This window comes from Onychostoma macrolepis, chromosome 24, assembly GCF_012432095.1.
Source record: "Onychostoma macrolepis isolate SWU-2019 chromosome 24, ASM1243209v1, whole genome shotgun sequence".
Lineage (NCBI taxonomy): Eukaryota > Metazoa > Chordata > Actinopteri > Cypriniformes > Cyprinidae > Onychostoma > Onychostoma macrolepis.
The window spans coordinates 25,006,284-25,023,663 of NC_081178.1; the positions used below are offsets into that span (position 1 = coordinate 25,006,284).

The 17,380-nt window shown below is 33.2% G+C and overlaps 1 protein-coding gene across 1 annotated transcript in view; it reads left to right on the plus strand.

Annotated features, from left to right (window-relative positions):
- Positions 1-726: 726 nt before the first annotated feature.
- Positions 727-17,380, plus strand: part of cul2 (cullin 2) — a 20,824-nt gene continuing 4,170 nt past the window's right edge. The window contains exons 1-19 of the mRNA XM_058765888.1: positions 727-916; positions 2,509-2,648; positions 3,608-3,710; positions 3,799-3,893; positions 6,111-6,216; positions 6,387-6,469; positions 7,046-7,142; positions 8,422-8,532; positions 8,726-8,888; positions 8,996-9,120; positions 9,236-9,343; positions 10,193-10,252; positions 10,398-10,526; positions 11,818-11,904; positions 12,131-12,283; positions 13,325-13,402; positions 13,560-13,626; positions 16,052-16,254; positions 16,362-16,463. Of these exons, the coding sequence (XP_058621871.1) occupies positions 2,530-2,648; positions 3,608-3,710; positions 3,799-3,893; positions 6,111-6,216; positions 6,387-6,469; positions 7,046-7,142; positions 8,422-8,532; positions 8,726-8,888; positions 8,996-9,120; positions 9,236-9,343; positions 10,193-10,252; positions 10,398-10,526; positions 11,818-11,904; positions 12,131-12,283; positions 13,325-13,402; positions 13,560-13,626; positions 16,052-16,254; positions 16,362-16,463 (1,989 nt within the window). The 5' untranslated portion in view covers positions 727-916; positions 2,509-2,529. The remainder of the gene's footprint in view (positions 917-2,508; positions 2,649-3,607; positions 3,711-3,798; positions 3,894-6,110; positions 6,217-6,386; positions 6,470-7,045; positions 7,143-8,421; positions 8,533-8,725; positions 8,889-8,995; positions 9,121-9,235; positions 9,344-10,192; positions 10,253-10,397; positions 10,527-11,817; positions 11,905-12,130; positions 12,284-13,324; positions 13,403-13,559; positions 13,627-16,051; positions 16,255-16,361; positions 16,464-17,380) is intronic.

Here is a 17,380-nt window from a genome sequence, read left to right on the forward strand (position 1 = left end):
ATTTATGTTTTATCAATGTACAAAAACACAAAAGCTGTGTAACCTTGGTCGATAAAATTATTATTATTGTGTTTGCTTAGTTGTATCTTTGTGTTCTACAAAACATTGCACAATTGAGTTTAAACAACAGTTCACTGTGTTTAAGGTTAAAAGGCCACACATATGCCTATTAAAGGACTATGAATTCATGCCACCTTTAAAATGACTGTGAAAAGCCATTATAAAGACATTTTGACATAACTAAACGTATTTCCGGCTAGTTGTTTAGTTGAAAACTTAAATGTCATTTGGCAACAGACTGGATAAGTAGAGTAAATGCAAAAAGCAAGTATTTTTCGAACATATTTCTTTCTGAAAAAGTACTACAATGATCGTTAATGCAACAATTAAGGACCTGGGATCATTAGGAGGAATCAGAATTGCTCAATTTCTTTCGATTTCCATTTCTAAAATCGAGTCCATAATGCCATCTCATCTCACACCTCTTCTGTCACGACTAATGTCCGCCAACAGTTGCCGTACTTTTCGGTCATACCACCAATAAATGGGGGAGTCCGGTAAAAGCCGCTATATATTATTATCATTCGTTTTATGCAGAACATACCCCATTCATACATAATATCTACACAAGTTCCTAAATGAACATATATTAAGCGTCTCACGTAGATTAAAGGTTCTAATAACTATCTCCATCCTTAATCGCCCTCGTCCACCCCTCCAGCTGACGCAGTGGTGCAGTCCGCGAGAGGCAATGGCAGAGGTGTAGAGGGAGAGAGAGGAATCCAGCGTCCTGACAGCTTCTCTTCAAACCCACGGCTGTGACACACTGACCCGCGGACAGCACACCCAGACCCGGTACACCCGAGCCTGCGGACCGCCAGAGACTCGCAGCTCAGCAGGGCTTTCTCAATCTCAGGTGTGTGTGTGAATGAGCAGCGCTCCTGTTAGCACAGACGTTAGCTTCTGGTTCTGCTCCAGAACACTGTGTTTCTGTCACAAACACACACCGATCTCTTGTAAACACGCGCGTGTGTGTGTTTGTTTACCACGATACACGGCTGTTATTCAATCACCTGTGCTTATAATAACCCAGCAGCCTCTGTTTTCATGTAGTTATGTCATGGATATGTGTAACTAGGCCTCTGCAGTTTGGGGGTGACTCTATTTGAGATCAAGTATTTGTGATGTGGGTTTGTTCGAGATGTAAACTCATTTCTCTTGACTGATTATGGAGATATTTCTGTGTAGATCAGGTGATATTTATACTCGGTTTGACAGCTATATTGGATGTTGACACTGAGGTTATGAACCTCTGAAGTAAGTTGATCTTTGCTGATCTGTCTTTATGATGACAGTCAGTTACTCTAATAGTTAATTTCTCATTGAATGTGTTGTTGTTAGTGAGGTTTGTGGTGGTTTAGTGTAGAAGCCAGAAGTGCATGTCTTCTAACTCTTCCGGACAGACCTGTCAAATGAAATCACACACCGTATACACAAGTGTTGTGGGGTTTTCATTGGGATATACCAGTGCTGAAATATTGAGAACGGGGAGGTTTATATAAAATACAGTTATACCATGTATAACAAATACAGAAAATAAAACCAGATTGCTGAAATCAAAAATGTGCACTCATTGTTTACTTGAACTTCACACAGTTTATTTCTAAGTGCAATCTCTATAAAATGCATTTACTTATCCATGCAGTTCAACTCGCAGAAGTCATGGAAATGCATGGGTTCTGTGTTATTTATATACTGTTAATGTATTTGTTTATGGGTCAAAGGTGAGGCATCCCATTTTGGTGTTTGCATCAAATCAAATTTGCAAAAGTGAATTTATATGCATTTATGTTTGTTAAAATAAAATGTCAAAATATGGGTGAAATAATGTTCGATCCTCCTTCAGAGTTACAGATATATTTATGTAAAAATGAAACAACATACTTAATACAAAAGAAGAAAGTGTATAAAAGAAAGGAAACAATTATCATATTCTATTTTAAATTATAAAATAGGGTAAAACTTAGTTTAAAATTACAATTCATTAGTATTTTAGGGGCTGCACTGTGATCCTTAAATGGTGGCTTTTAATGTCATCTAATGATTCTTGATCTAAATATACCTGACAAGATATTTTGGTGTGATGATGATGATGATGATGAAAAAAAAATACAATTAAACCCATTCTAATGTATGGAGAGAAAAACTAAATTTAAAGCTGTATTAAATTTTAGTTTGTTTTGATGCTTGAAAACCCCTTTTCATCTTTGACCCCTATATTTTTTTTAATTAGCTTGTATTTTTATATGTATTTTTGTTTTGTTATGTGCTTTTCTCATTAGTTTAGCTTTTAATTGATTTCAGTTTTACTTTTAGTACTTTTGGTACTTCAGCGTCAACTTATTACAATTTATTTTGTGTTTGTTTCAAATTTAAGAAAGTTAACAATAACAACACTAATGCTGTTCTGAATTCATTGTCACCTGTGTTTTCATGTCTTTTCCCCAGTTAAAGCCGAAGCCACGCACCATGTCCTTAAAACCGCGGGTGGTGGATTTCGATGAGACGTGGAACAAGCTCCTGACGACAATCAGAGCGGTGGTGATGCTTGATTACGTGGAGAGAGCGACATGGAACGACCGCTTCTCGTATCCTACGCTGACATGAATCCAGCTCTAGTAGAGACACATCAGTCCTGATTTAGATGATGTGCAATGAAACTGTTGCCTTCCTCTTTTTCCCCCCCTTTTTTTTCCTGTTTCTTGTAATCGGATTGTTTAAAAAATCTTTTTATGAGCATGCAAAGCCATATTTGTTTTGTTTTTGTTTCTTTCTACTTTATATGTGACCCTGGACCACAAAACCAGTCTTTAGTCGCTGGGGTATATTTGTAGGAATAGCCAAAAATACATTGTATGCGTAAAAATGATCGATTTTTCTTTTATGCCAAAAATCATTAGGATATTAAGTAAAGATCATGTTCCATGAAGATATTTTGTAAATTTCTTACCATAAATGTATCAACTTCATTTTTAATTAGTAATATTGCTAAGAATTCATTTGGACAACTTTAAAGGCAATTTTCTCAATATTTAGATATTTTTGCAGCCTCAGATTCCAGATTTTCAAATAGTTGTATCTCAGCCAAATATCGTCCGATCCTAACAAACCATACATCAATGGAAAGATTATTTATTCACCTTTCAGATTATGTATAAATCTCAATTTTGAAAAATTGACACTTAAGACTGGTTTTGTGGTCCATATGCACATCACACTCAGAAGTTTGGGGTCGATTTTAAAAGAAATTAATACTCAGCAAGGATGCATGAAAGTAATCAAAAGTGACAGTAAAGACATTTAAAATATTACAGAAGGTTCTTTTTCAAATAATTGCTGTTCTTTTGAACTTTCTATTCATCAAAGAATCATTATAGTTAAGATAATAATCAGAAATGTTTCTTAAGCAGCAAATCAGCATATTAGACTGATTTCTGAAGGATCATGTGACGCTGAAGTTTTTATGGCATCTTCTTGACCTCAAACTTTTGGACAGTAGTGTAACTTCATGTATCCTGCGTTAACATCTCCTTAACGTGAGTTTTAGTGACATTTATGCGCTGTGTGTTGCGTATCCGGAGCCTTTAGGGGAAAGACTGTATACTGAGACAAAGGTTTTTCTGGAAAATCACGTTCGTCAGTTGTTCAAGGTAAGAACGGGTGATGCTCGTGGCTCAGGTCAGTGTCATTGTGCTTTAATTGTGGAAATTTTGCATCATTGCGATGTGTGTCTTACAGAGAGTCCTGGAGTCGGAGGAGAAGGTTCTGGTGATGTATCACAGATACTGGGAGGAATACAGCAAAGGTGCTGAGTACATGGATTGCTTATACAGGTAAGTTTAGCTACTGTAGAGGGAACTCATGTGGAAATTAAAGATGATGTGTACAATATTTTTCGGTGTTAGAATTCTCCTCGCCAAGTTTAAAGGGACAGTTCACCCAAAAATGAAAGTTCTGTCATCATTTACTTACCTTCAAGTTGTTCCAAACCTGTATGAGTTTCTTCTGTTGAACACAAAAGATATTTTGAAGAATGTTGTTAACCGAGCAATTTGGTTACCGACATTCTTCAAAATATCTTCTTTTGTGTTCAACAGAGGAAAGAAACTCAACAGCTTGATGAGTAAATGATGACAGACCGTTCATTTTTGGGTGAACTGTCCCTTTAATGTGCAGAGACAACTATACATGAGCAGTTCATGAGGAGTGTTTGGAAAACCTGCTGTATTTGGAAACGGTCATTATTTTTGCAATTCTGTTTGGTACGGATAGTTCACTTTTAATTTTGCTTGCAAAGTTTTTTGGTTGGTAAATGGTGTTTGTGTTAATGCTGGTGTGGTACTTGAATGGTGAATGCTTATTTAAGAATAGCCTGAAAGTGTTCCTATCATGATTGAGTGGATGTCAAAGAATTAGATGATTGATATTTAATGTTTAACCTTAGTTTAACACTTTTTTGGGTTTTAGCTTAAGAAAGTCGGTCAATTAAGTAGTAACATAAAACCTGTAGTATCTTAGTATTTGGTACACACTACCATTCAAAAGTTTGGGGTCTGTAAAAGCTTTAATATTTTTGAAAGAAGTCTATTCTACTCACCAAGACTGCATTTATTTGATGAAGAAGAAAAAAAAACAGTAATATTGTGAAATATTATTGCAATTTAAAATATCACTTTTCTAGTTTAATATATTTTAAAAAGTAATATATTTCTGTGATGCGCAGCTGTATTTTCAGCATCATTACTCCAGTCTTCAGTGTCACATGATCTTCAGAAATCATTCTAATATGCTGATTTGCTTTTGTCAATTTGATAAATGTTTTTTTACTGTCAATTTTGTTCAATTTAATGCTTCCTTGCTGAATAAAAGTATTAATTTCTTTAAAAAAAGTCTTACTGATCCCAAACATTCGAGTGGTAGTTCAATCTAGTTGTCATATCAGAGATAAATACTTATAGTAAGTTTTGCAGTCCTTAATCTAGTTTTGTGTAAAACTGTGTGAACTTTTGATGGAAAAAACAGATATGTGAACCTGGACCACAAAACCAGTCTTAAGTGTCAATTTTTTGAAATTGAGATTTATACATCATCTGAAAGCTGAATAGATAATCTTTCCACTGATGTATGGTTTGTTATGATAGAACAATATTTGGCTGAGATACAACTATTTGAAAATCTGGAATCTGAGGGTGCAAAAAAATCAAAATATTGAGAAAATCACCTTTAAAGTTGTCCAAATGAATTCTTAGCAATGCATATTACTAATCAAAAACAACGTTTTGATATATTTACAGTAGTAAATTTACAAAATATCTTCATGGAATATGATCTCTACTTAGTATTCTAATGATTTTTGGCATAAAAGAAAAATCTATAATTTTGACCCACACAGTGTATTTATGGCTATTGCTACAAATATACCCCAGCGACTTAAGACTGGTTTTGTGGTCCAGGGTCACATATGCCACTAAAGAGAGACTGAAATCACAGTTCATGTTGCTTGTGGTTCATTAGGAACCGCACCGTGGGATACAGTATTCCCTGAAGTGTGCATATTCTGCACATTTTGGCAAACATAATAGTAGGTAATCCGGTTATTCTGTACATGCAGTGCACAGTATGTATAATACATTCTTGGTAAGAGTGCATTAGAATGCCATTGTGAACATACGCTCACTAGACTTTAATACTGTTGGTCGAGGGATATTTCACAATAAGACTTAGGGACAATATTTTATTTGTTTGCTTTTATATTTTACTTGCTACTGGTTCTGATGGTTCGCTCTCATGCACTACTACTAGTGCACAAGGTATTGTTTCTCTGGCACGCAGATCTCGGCCTCGCCAAGGGCTTTGGTCAGTTTCTGCTTGATTTCATCATGCTGGACTGAACCCCATCACTGTCCCGCTGCTCTTGGTCAGCTGTGAAAACAAGAAGCTATTGAACTGACGTCAGCCGTGGCTTTATTGTGCATCAACACACGCACCTATTCATCTAAGATAATAGCAACTGATTTTCCTTAATGAGTGTTTTCGTGAATTTCCCGCAGGTACCTTAACACACAGTTTATTAAGAAGAACAAGCTGACCGAAGCAGACCTGCAGTATGGATATGGAGGAGTGGATATGAATGAGCCCTTAATGGAGATCGGAGAGGTATGCATGGTTTTATAACCAGTATCTTATGACTCAAGCTGGTGGCATATTAACTTTTTTTGATGTAAACAGATTGGATATTAAGCTATGCACATTTCAAATGTCAAATTGTGTTTATGCTTTCATAAACAGTATAATGGTTTGTAAGTATTTTTTGTTGTTGTTTTTAGCTTGCACTTGACATGTGGCGGAAGTTAATGATTGAGCCCCTTCAGCCGATGCTGATCGGGATGCTTCTGAAAGAGATCAAGAAGTAAGTTAAACTTTAAAACAGGAGTGTTTTCAGGTTAGATACTTTAATCCAAAACATTTTTATTAATTTAAATAAAATTGATAATAACAGTTAAATTAAATCGATAAAATTTCAGTAACAAATAAACAAAAATAACAATTGTACTCTATCCCCCAAAAATTATTTTCTTTTCAAACAATATTGGATATTTTATTTGTTTAAATCTATTTTAAGAGTTTAGATAATCATCTAACACTGGCTTAAAGGGATAGTAATGAATTATGGAAAATGTTTAATTTGTACTGTAGCTCAAACAAGTGCTGTAGAAAAATACAAGCTTCATGTTTATGCTTTTAAACCATCCTGCATTTGCTTGTTTCTGTTTTGTATTACTGAAAAAGCATTTAGGGTTTGGTTTTACAGACTAAAACAAAATAGTTGATTATCTGTGGCACAAGTCTTTGGTACCACAAATACTTTCCATTGACTTGCTATGGTTGCCTGTCCACCCAAGTTCAGTTTTATTGATTATATTCCAGTGTGCAATGTTTGAGGATACGTTTGCAGATTTATTCAGTTTCAATGTTGTTTCCATAGCGACCGATGTGGGGAGGACCCAAATCAGAAAGTAATCCATGGGGTTATCAACTCCTTTGTTCATGTTGAACAGTACAAGAAAAAGTTTCCTCTAAAGGTGAGTGTCTCTGTTTAGGTACTTTTTAATGTGTAATTGTTCAATTTTGTTTTTTGTTAGTTTGTGCAATCATGAAACTTCAGTAATATTTTATGTAAATAAAATACACTACTACTAGTACACTACTGTTCAATAGTTTGCGTCAGATTTATTTATTTTTTGAAAGAAAAAGTAATATTTTTAATTCAGCAAGCATGCATCATGATCAAAAGTGACAGTAAAGACGTTTCTAATGTTGCAAAAGATTGCATCTCAGTTTCCACAATAATATATAAAGCAGTGCAACCGTTTTTAACATTTAAAATAATCAGAAATGTTTCTTGAGCAGCAAATCATTATTTGAATGATATTAGAATATAATATTAGAATGATATCTGAAGGATCATGTGACACTGAAGACTGGAGTAATGATGCTGAAAATTCAGCTTTGATCACAGAAATAAATGACATTTTAACAGATATTCACATAGAAAACAGCTATTTTACTATCTTTAATATCTTACTATTTATAGCTTTATTATTATTATTATTTCGTCATTACTACTACTATTACTACAATTATTATTATTATTATTACTATTTGTCCTCTTCCTGATCCTCCAACCACCCCCCTGTCTCTGATGAATAAGTTTATTATCGTTATTGTTGCTACTATTACTAATTACCATTTAATACAATTATTATTGATATTCGTCATCATCCTCACCCTCCAACTTTCCCCTCATTTCTGATTAATTGAGTTAATTACTATTATTATTATTATTGTTATTATTTATTTATTAATATTATTGCTGCTAGTATTACTATTATTACCTATCACCTTCCTCACCCTCCATCCTCTAATGTTTGCTATTAATGCTATTATTATTTATGTTTTTTTACTATTGTTATGTCTGTTGTACTTTCTATTTTTATTTATTAATTATTATTATTATTTTTTTCTTTTGTTTATATACTTCCACCTCCAACACCCAGTCACACTACTTACACACACACACACACACACACACACACACACACATACACACATACTTACTCACACTAATCATGGTGGCTGTCATGTATGTATGTATGTTTCGTTGACCTTGGTTATTTTGTATTTGATTTGTCACCTGTAAATAGTATGTTTGTTTGCATAATAATAAAAACAAAAAAACAGCTATTTTTAATGATAATCATATTTCACAATATTACTGTTTTTAATTGCATGCTTAGAGTTTGTGTATCTGCAATCATGCATCTCAGTTGAAGGCCACACCCTCTTTTTCCCTTTACCCAGTTTTATCAGGAAATCTTTGAGGGGCCGTTCCTGACAAAAACCGGAGAGTATTACAAACAGGAAGCCTCCAATCTACTGCAGGAGTCCAACTGCTCCCAGTATATGGAGAAGGTGAGATGCTGTAACCATTTAGCTGCATAACCTGTCCATCACCATCTTTTGCATTTTGAACAATTACGTAAACATGTTTCTGACTTTATTTGATCGTTCAGTCTTTTTCGCATGTTGCTGTTTGATATCTTGTGATCTTAAGGAAGCCTAGTTTACTCTGCTGGCAAGTGGCTGATGTTCTCCGATTCTGCAGGTTTTAGGCCGGTTGAAAGACGAGGAGGTGAGATGTCGGAAGTATCTGCACCCCAGCTCTTACGCCAAAGTCATCCACGAATGTCAGCAGAGGATGGTGGCCGATCACCTGCAGTTCCTGCACGGAGAGTGTCAAAATATCATCAGACAGGAAAAGAGAGACGGTCAGCACTTCAGTTACACTTATAACCTTTACTTTCAGCTTATGGATTTATGTTTGTACGTACGTGTCTATTACTGTAGGACGTCCTGATGGTTTGTTTGGTTTTAGATATGGGGAATATGTACACGCTACTGCGGGCCGTGTCCAGCGGCTTACCTCACATGATCCAAGAGCTCCAGGTCCACATCCACGATGAGGGTCTCAGAGCCACCAGTAACCTCTCTCAGGAAAACGTAAGTGTCTAAAAATGATGTATAGCTAAATAAAACAGCTTTATGTACATAATTAGTTGTATATAGCATTAATTGCGGTGCGCTGAGATGTTTTTCTCTGATCTTTGTCCTGCAGATGCCAACCCAGTTTGTGGAGTCGGTGTTGGAGGTTCATAGTAAATTTGTCCAGTTGATTAACACAGTGTTGAATGGGGACCAACACTTCATGAGTGCGCTTGATAAGGTACACTTACATTTGAGCGCAGTTTATAAAGGATTTCTAAGTGTATATACAGTACCAAGCAAACATTTAGATGCACTTACTCATTATATTACTCTTTTCCATATTTCAGAATGATAGTAAAACATCAGTATTTTGAAATAATATCAGTGCAATTATGAATTTTTAATTTATAATATAATAAACAATGATAGTAAAAATTGCAAATGCAATTATATAGAGTATAATGGGATGGAATATAAATAACATGATAGAAAAAAATCAATACTTTGAAACAACACAAATGCAGTTATGGGAATTATTACTAGCTAATGTAATATAATTAATATCATATTGATAGTAAAGACATCAATACTTTGATATAATACATATGTAATTATGGAATGTATTCATATACAGTATAACTACAAACATAGTTATTATAACTAAAACATCATTACTCTGAAATAATACAAATGCAATTATAGAAATCATTAATATATAATATAATGTAATGCGATATAATAAATAACATAGTGATAGTAAAAGCATCAATACTTTGAAACAATACAAATGCAGTTGTGGGAATAATATATAATGTATAAATATATGTAATATTTTATAATATATTAAATAGCATAATGATAGTAAAACATCAATACTTAGAAACAATACAAATGCAATTATGGACATTTTTTATATGTAATATAATACAACTATATTATATTATATTATATACTAAACACCCGCATATCCCCACCTTACCAACTTCACTCTTCTCCCTTTAGTCCAGTAGGGGGTATCTGGGATCAGAATGCATGTAGAAACACTTGAGTTTGTGGTTTGTGATTTTATTGCTCATTCCCCTTCCAGGCCTTGACTTCAGTAGTGAACTACAGAGAGCCCAAATCCATCTGCAAAGCACCTGAGCTGGTGTGTAATCACTATTTATCCTCAGCTACTGTCAACGTTAGATCAGGATAACTAAATAAACTCTGAATGAACCTAATGAACACACACAGTCAGAACATTAACACTCCTTTTCCTCTTTGCCGGTGTTTCTCGTGCTGTGGCACAGCTGGCTAAGTACTGTGACAATCTGTTGAAGAAATCTGCAAAAGGAATGACGGAGAATGAAGTTGAGGACAAACTGACCAGCTTCATCACGGTCTTCAAATACATTGATGACAAAGATGTGTTTCAGAAGGTGAGGCCATGACTTGATTTATCTACAGGTATAGTAGAACAGGTAACCACCCTGCTGAAGAAAAAAAAGAAACCAAAACAGCTGAAACCAGTCTAAACTGTTTGGCTGGTTTTAGCTGGTCGTAGCTGGTTTGCAGGCTGACTGTAGTGGGGTTGTGACCGCATCTTTAGCTTTAGCTTCTTTAGAAGTTTGGTTTTGAGATGCAAGCTAAAAGCTATTGGCCAAACATTTTCATATGTCCCATCCCATTATAGCATGTTTTAACAATGTGTTAAAACTTTTAAACATCTTAAAACACTTTTTAAAAAATGCTAGCAACATGCTGAAACAAGTTGGGAACATGTTAAAACATGTTAACAATATGCTAGCAATGTTTTAAAACATGTTAGCAGTAAAAATGTGTATACGATAGAACAGAATAATAACGTGTAGGCTATAATATGTTAACAACATGTTAAAACAGTGTTAAAATGTTAGCATATGTTGTAACATGCTAAAACACGTTAACAATATGTTAAAACATGTAAGCATTCTTGTGCTATCGGTGTGCTAAAGCATCCTAGCAGAATGATAACATGTTAAAACATTAGCAAAATGCCGTAATATGTTACAAGTGTGTTAAAACGTGAGCAGCATGTTATTAACATGCAAAACATTAACAGATTAAGAAAATGCTAAAACATGGTAAAACATTGTAACGATGTGTTAACATGTCAGCATTATGCTAGCAATGTGTTAAACATTTTAGCAGTGCTAAAACATGTTAGCAGCATGTTTTAAAATAAAAATGTGGAAAACATGTTAGAAACATGTAGAATAACATGTTAAAACATAACACTGCTAAAACATGATAACATTGTGTGCAATGTGCTAAATTCTAGCAGCATGTTAACATGTTAAAACAACAATAAATTCTGAACATGCTAAAAAAAAATTAAATCATGTAAAGGTTTATTGGTGACTGAAGTGGTTTATGAGGTCAGATGGGGTCTGAAGTGGTCTGACTGGGATTTTGTGCTTTCCTTCCTTTATCTGACTTACTTTCTGTCTAGCTGACATTAAAACCTTCAAACTTTAAGCTGTTAAAACTATTTTTATTCTTCCAGGCTAGGCTTTGTCAAGCCAAAATCAATGTTTGTCATCAAATTTTACTCATCTTCTTTCCATTATGAATTTATTTTACATTTTTACATTTACATGTCTGGTATAGGTGGTGTTTTCAGTATTTTGTGGGCAGTACTTTCCAATTTTCTTTTGTTTTTCTCTCTCTTTAATTGTTGTTTATTCTTAGTTTTACGCCAGAATGCTTGCAAAGAGGTTAATACATGGACTTTCATTATCCATGGACTCAGAGGAAGCCATGATCAACAAACTGAAGGTAAAGCAAGTCTCTCACACAGTCGTCTTTCTTGAAAAGTGTGTAAAAATGTTCACAGATGTGACTCATCCTCCATAATCAAGTGTTCGCTCGCTGTGGGTGCCACTGCTTTGTCATTATGTAAAACCACGGATGGGACTGATGAAGGGTTTCGTGTGATTAAAGCTAACAGACCTTTCATTGTTTTTCTCGCTCTCGTTTCCCTCCCCTGTCCTTTGCCTTGCAGCAAGCGTGTGGCTATGAATTCACGAGCAAACTGCACAGAATGTACACTGATATGAGCGTCAGCACCGACCTCAACAACAAATTCAACAACTTTATCAAAACCCAGGAGACTGTCGTGGACCTGGGCATCAGCTTCCAGATTTATGTATTACAGGTAAGAGAGAAGGAATTATTTTATTAATTATATATACATGTATATGTGTGTGTGTGTGTATATGTGTGTGTGTGTATATATATATATATATATATATATATATATATATATATATATATATATATATATATATATATATATATATATATATAAAATATAAATGTTATTATATTTAAAAACAATATTTAATAAAACACACACACATACATATATACATACATGTATGTATGTATGTATGTATGCATATATATGTATGATGTGTGTGTGTATATATATGTATGTGTATGTATGTATGTATGTATGTGTGTGTTTTATTAAATATTGTTTTTAAATATAATAACATTTTTAAATATTATTTCAATAATTGATCATTATTTTGCCACATAGCGTCTCAAACATTTGTGCTATGGATATGAATGCTATATTGAGAAGTGTTATTTTTGTAAGTGGTCAGATTTGCAGTTTATAAAACAGGCAAAAAATCCAAACCAAATGTACTGAAACAAAGTTGCAAAAACATGTAAGTTTGTGTGTAATGTTAGGGCTGTTAATGGATTTTTATGTAATCAAATCATGTAGATAAATTACAATGTATGCTGATTTAAAAAACAATTCTAATAATAAATTAATTAATTTATATGAATACATAGTTTAAAAATTAAGAAGTTTAATATTAATTATGTTATAATTATATACATAGATATTATATATGTAGGGTTAGGGTTATTATTATTACAATTAAATGCAAACACACACATGAAAATAATTACAATACTATCAATAATATAGTAATTATTTCAATAATAAAGTAATTTATTAAATTATAAAACTAATTCAGTAAATATGACTGTCCACATCTATATATATCAAGGGATTTTGCTACTCATTTCGATGCAAAATTGTAAGCCAGGCATAACAGAGGTCATTGACATATAAAAGGGTCAACGTAAAATGTTCATAAGTGGGAAAGCTACAATATTGTGGAACATGTGTTGAATATGCGCTGGTTTGTGAGTTGACTCGCGCTCGTATGTGTTTCAGGCAGGCGCGTGGCCCCTCACACATGTTCCCTCTTCTACGTTTGCCATCCCGCAGGAGCTGGAGAAAAGTGTACAAATGGTAAGCTGCTCTGTCAACAAGCTCCAAAACACGATCTGTCATGATTAGGGGCAAGAGCAAAGCTTCCTACATGTACTGAGAGCTGAACGTGTAAAATCCCCTTTCATTTATTATGAAAGTAGGTGATGCTGATTTAACTGATGTCTTCTTTCTGCAGTTTGAGTTGTTTTATAACCAGCACTTCAGCGGAAGGAAGTTGACCTGGCTGCATTATCTCTGCACAGGTAGAGTCAGTCATACAGAGACAAACACTACACTTCCAAAGATTTTTGTTTTATTTTATTTTACATTTTTGCATCTTTTTGTTTATGCATTTTTTCTGCATTTATTTGGACATATTACTATTTAAAAATTACAACAATTTAAAATAACTGTTTTATATTTTAATGCATTTTAAATTTTATTCATGTGATGGAAAGCTCAATGAAAGTATTAACTTATAAAAAAATAATATTACTGACCCCAAACTTTTGAACGATAGTGTACATTTGGAAGATTAAGTTCAATAAAAAAATTGTTTTATAATAACTTCTGATCACCACCTTGTCTGATTCTCAGACTGCCAATTCAAATTAATCAGCATTGATTAAAAACACCAATATTGTATTATTTGATGCACAGTTTCCTACAATGCTGGCAAACTGATATATGTAATTATTAGGTTAATTTTTTTTTTTTTTTGCTTATCTAATTAATTGTAATTAATCACATATATCAGTATTAGCTGAGAAAGCCTCCCAATTAGTTAAATAATTATATTATAATATTTAAATGGATTTTTTAATGTTATTATTATAATTTTTTTTTATACTAAATAAATTTTGAATTGACAGATCTAGTATATTGAACTTGCATATTACACTTAATCTGATTTCTGTTTACTACACCTACACCATCTGTATTGCTGATTTTGGCGCAGAGGGTGATGGTGTAGAAATTAAACTGATATGCGTGTGATTAAGTTTGTTGGCTGCTGCTGTGGAAGTCTGATTAGCGGCATCTAGTATTTCTACAAAACCATGGCACGGTTCAGCAGCAAGAGTCACAAGATTATCACACTGAGCTGAGACTAAATATAATCCGTTAACACAGCAGGACAAGCAGAACACAGTCACACTTACAGTTCTGTGTGAACCCTCACATCCCAGCAGTTTGAACATACCTACTCATTCTTTATTATTACAGCTGTCCACATTTTAGATTAATAGTAAAGTCATTAAGTTTATGAAATAACTAATTGAAATATGAAATATATATGTGGTGACCAAACCTGTTAAATTAGAACTTAATCTTATATTTAAGCATCTTTAAAGCTCTGAAAACTCTCTCTAGTGTATAAACTAGTATAGTATTTGATAAACCTGAAACCTTTTTATAAAGTGTTACCTTTTATTTTTATATTATTTTTAAAGTTTCAGTTTTAATATTAGTTCAAGTTGTCATTTCTATTTCTATTCTGTTTAGATATTTAGTTTAGTTTTAGTTGTAAATATATAATATTAGGGCTGTTAATATAGTAAATAAATTTTTTAAATGATATGCTGACTAAAAAAATGAATTAATTGTAATTTATTGCGTATCTCAGTATTAACTGAGAAAAGCCCCCCAAATAATGAAGTAATGTCAATAATGAAGTAATAAGTAATTATCAAAATAATGAAATTGAATACATTTAGAAATCACCTCTATTTTGACATCACAACCATTTGGAAAAACATTAACGTAAGACTGCACACATTTATATAAAATTATTTATTTATATGCTCATTTTACATGCAAAATTATAAGCCAATAATAACAGAGGTCATTTACATAATAAAGTCCTTAAAGGGCCAGTTACGAAAACAGCCTATTTACTGTATTGTCCCGAATATAAGACGACCCTGATTATAAGACGATGCCCCTTTTTCCAGATGGACCTTTTGGAAAAAGGCTTTTTGAAATCTAAATCTTTTTTTTTTTTTTTTCTCTCTTTCTCTGTAAAACATTTTTCTTAAATTATTTTCAAATTGCATATTTTTCCTATTTTAATTTTTGTTTTGAAAGTATGGTAAATACTGGTAAAATGTACTAGCAATGACATTGAAAAATATACACTTTTTGATATACCATTGAAATAACAGGTAGCCCATCTGAATTATATAACATTTAGGCTATCCATCTCATAGTAGCCTACCAAAATTTTATCACAGTAGAAGTGAAATCTTATTGTAGTCTTCAAATCTGGGTACTGTCTTATGTTTTAAAATCACTTACAGAGGAAGTTTGTTCCCATCAGGCTAACATGACAGTCACGACTCGTGCCGCTGTAAGCTTTTCTTTTTCTTTTGTTTTCACTCGCGATCTTTACAACACACATTACATTACATATTTCATGGCACACTCGTTTTATGTGTTTTTGGCGCCACCTATTGTTGTGGGTGTATTGCTGTCAAAGCCTAGACCCCGAATATAAGATGGCCGCGTTTTTTTCATATGTATTTTCAAGAAAAAAACATTGTCTTATATTCGGGTCAATACAGTAATTCTGATTAAATAAAGAAAGTGTGGAAGCAACATCTAATTTTTTTTTTTTTTATCAAATATTTTATTTGTATTTAAGTTAACAAGAAGTTATTTTTTAACAACGCTGCTTCTTGTTTCTGTCAGGCGAGGTAAAGATGAATTATCTGTCCAAGCCCTACGTGGCAGTGGTGACCACCTATCAGATGGCCGTTCTGCTGGCGTTCAACAACAGCGAGACTGTGAGCTACAAAGAACTACAGGACAGCACGCAGATGAACGAGAAGGAGCTCCAGAAGACCATTAAATCCCTGCTGGACGTCAAGATGATCAGCCACGACTCGCAGAAAGTAAGTCTGAGATCAGCACGGCAATCAGCTTCATCTGTGGCTTGATTTTTAATTAAACGGTTAATTGATTTATCATAACTAGACTCCCACTTTCTCCTTTCCTCCAGGAGGAGATTGAAGCCGAATCCACGTTTTCCCTAATTATGAGTTTCACCAGTAAAAGAACAAAGTTCAAGATCACAACATCGATGCAGAAGGACACGCCACAGGTACAGAGGCTCATTTTCTTTGACCAATTCAAGAAAACCATTTCAGTATTTTTTTAACGTTTAATTAGTTAACTTTACATAACTATAACATCATTCAAGTACCATTCTCTTCATTCAAAACATGCAAAATCTGGTGCAGCATGCATGAAAAAATAAGTTCAAAATATCTTTGCAGAAAAGATGCCTGAAATATGAAGACAAATATTGTACAAACTTGTCTTAAACATATCCTATATGTATAGAAGTAATATAAAATAAGTAGTACTGTCAAACGATTAATTGCAATTAATTGCTAATTCTATTATTGCATTAGTATTGCATCCTTCTCATGGGCATTTAATAATTTTGTTACTTTTATTCTTGAGTTCAGTCTCTTTTTTTGGCTCATTTTATCTGTAAAAGAAAACCTGCCTAATAATTCTGCACACCTGAAATAAGGAGTTTTTGACTTTCAGCCTTCATGGAAAATTAGATATCACTTATAAAATAGTAGTTATTAAGATTGATGTGGTTTGGAATTGGTAAAATGTTCTTGAAAAAAAAAAAATGACCAGAATATCAACATGCCTAATAATTCTGCACACACTGTATGTGTATGTACTGTGTGTATATTTATGTATGTATAAATACACACACGCATGTGTATATATTTCAGAAAAATATTATGTTTATATATTAAATATATTTATATATATAATATAAATTATATGAATATAAATGTAAATATTTTCAAAATGTATACTGTATGTGTGTGTTTATATATACATAATAAATATACACAGTACACACATATATTATGTAAACAAAAACTTCTGTTTTGGATGCGATTACACTTACATTTAGCAGATGCTTTTATCCAAAGCGACTTACAAATGAGGACAATAGAAGCAATCAAAACCAACAAAAGAGCAATAATA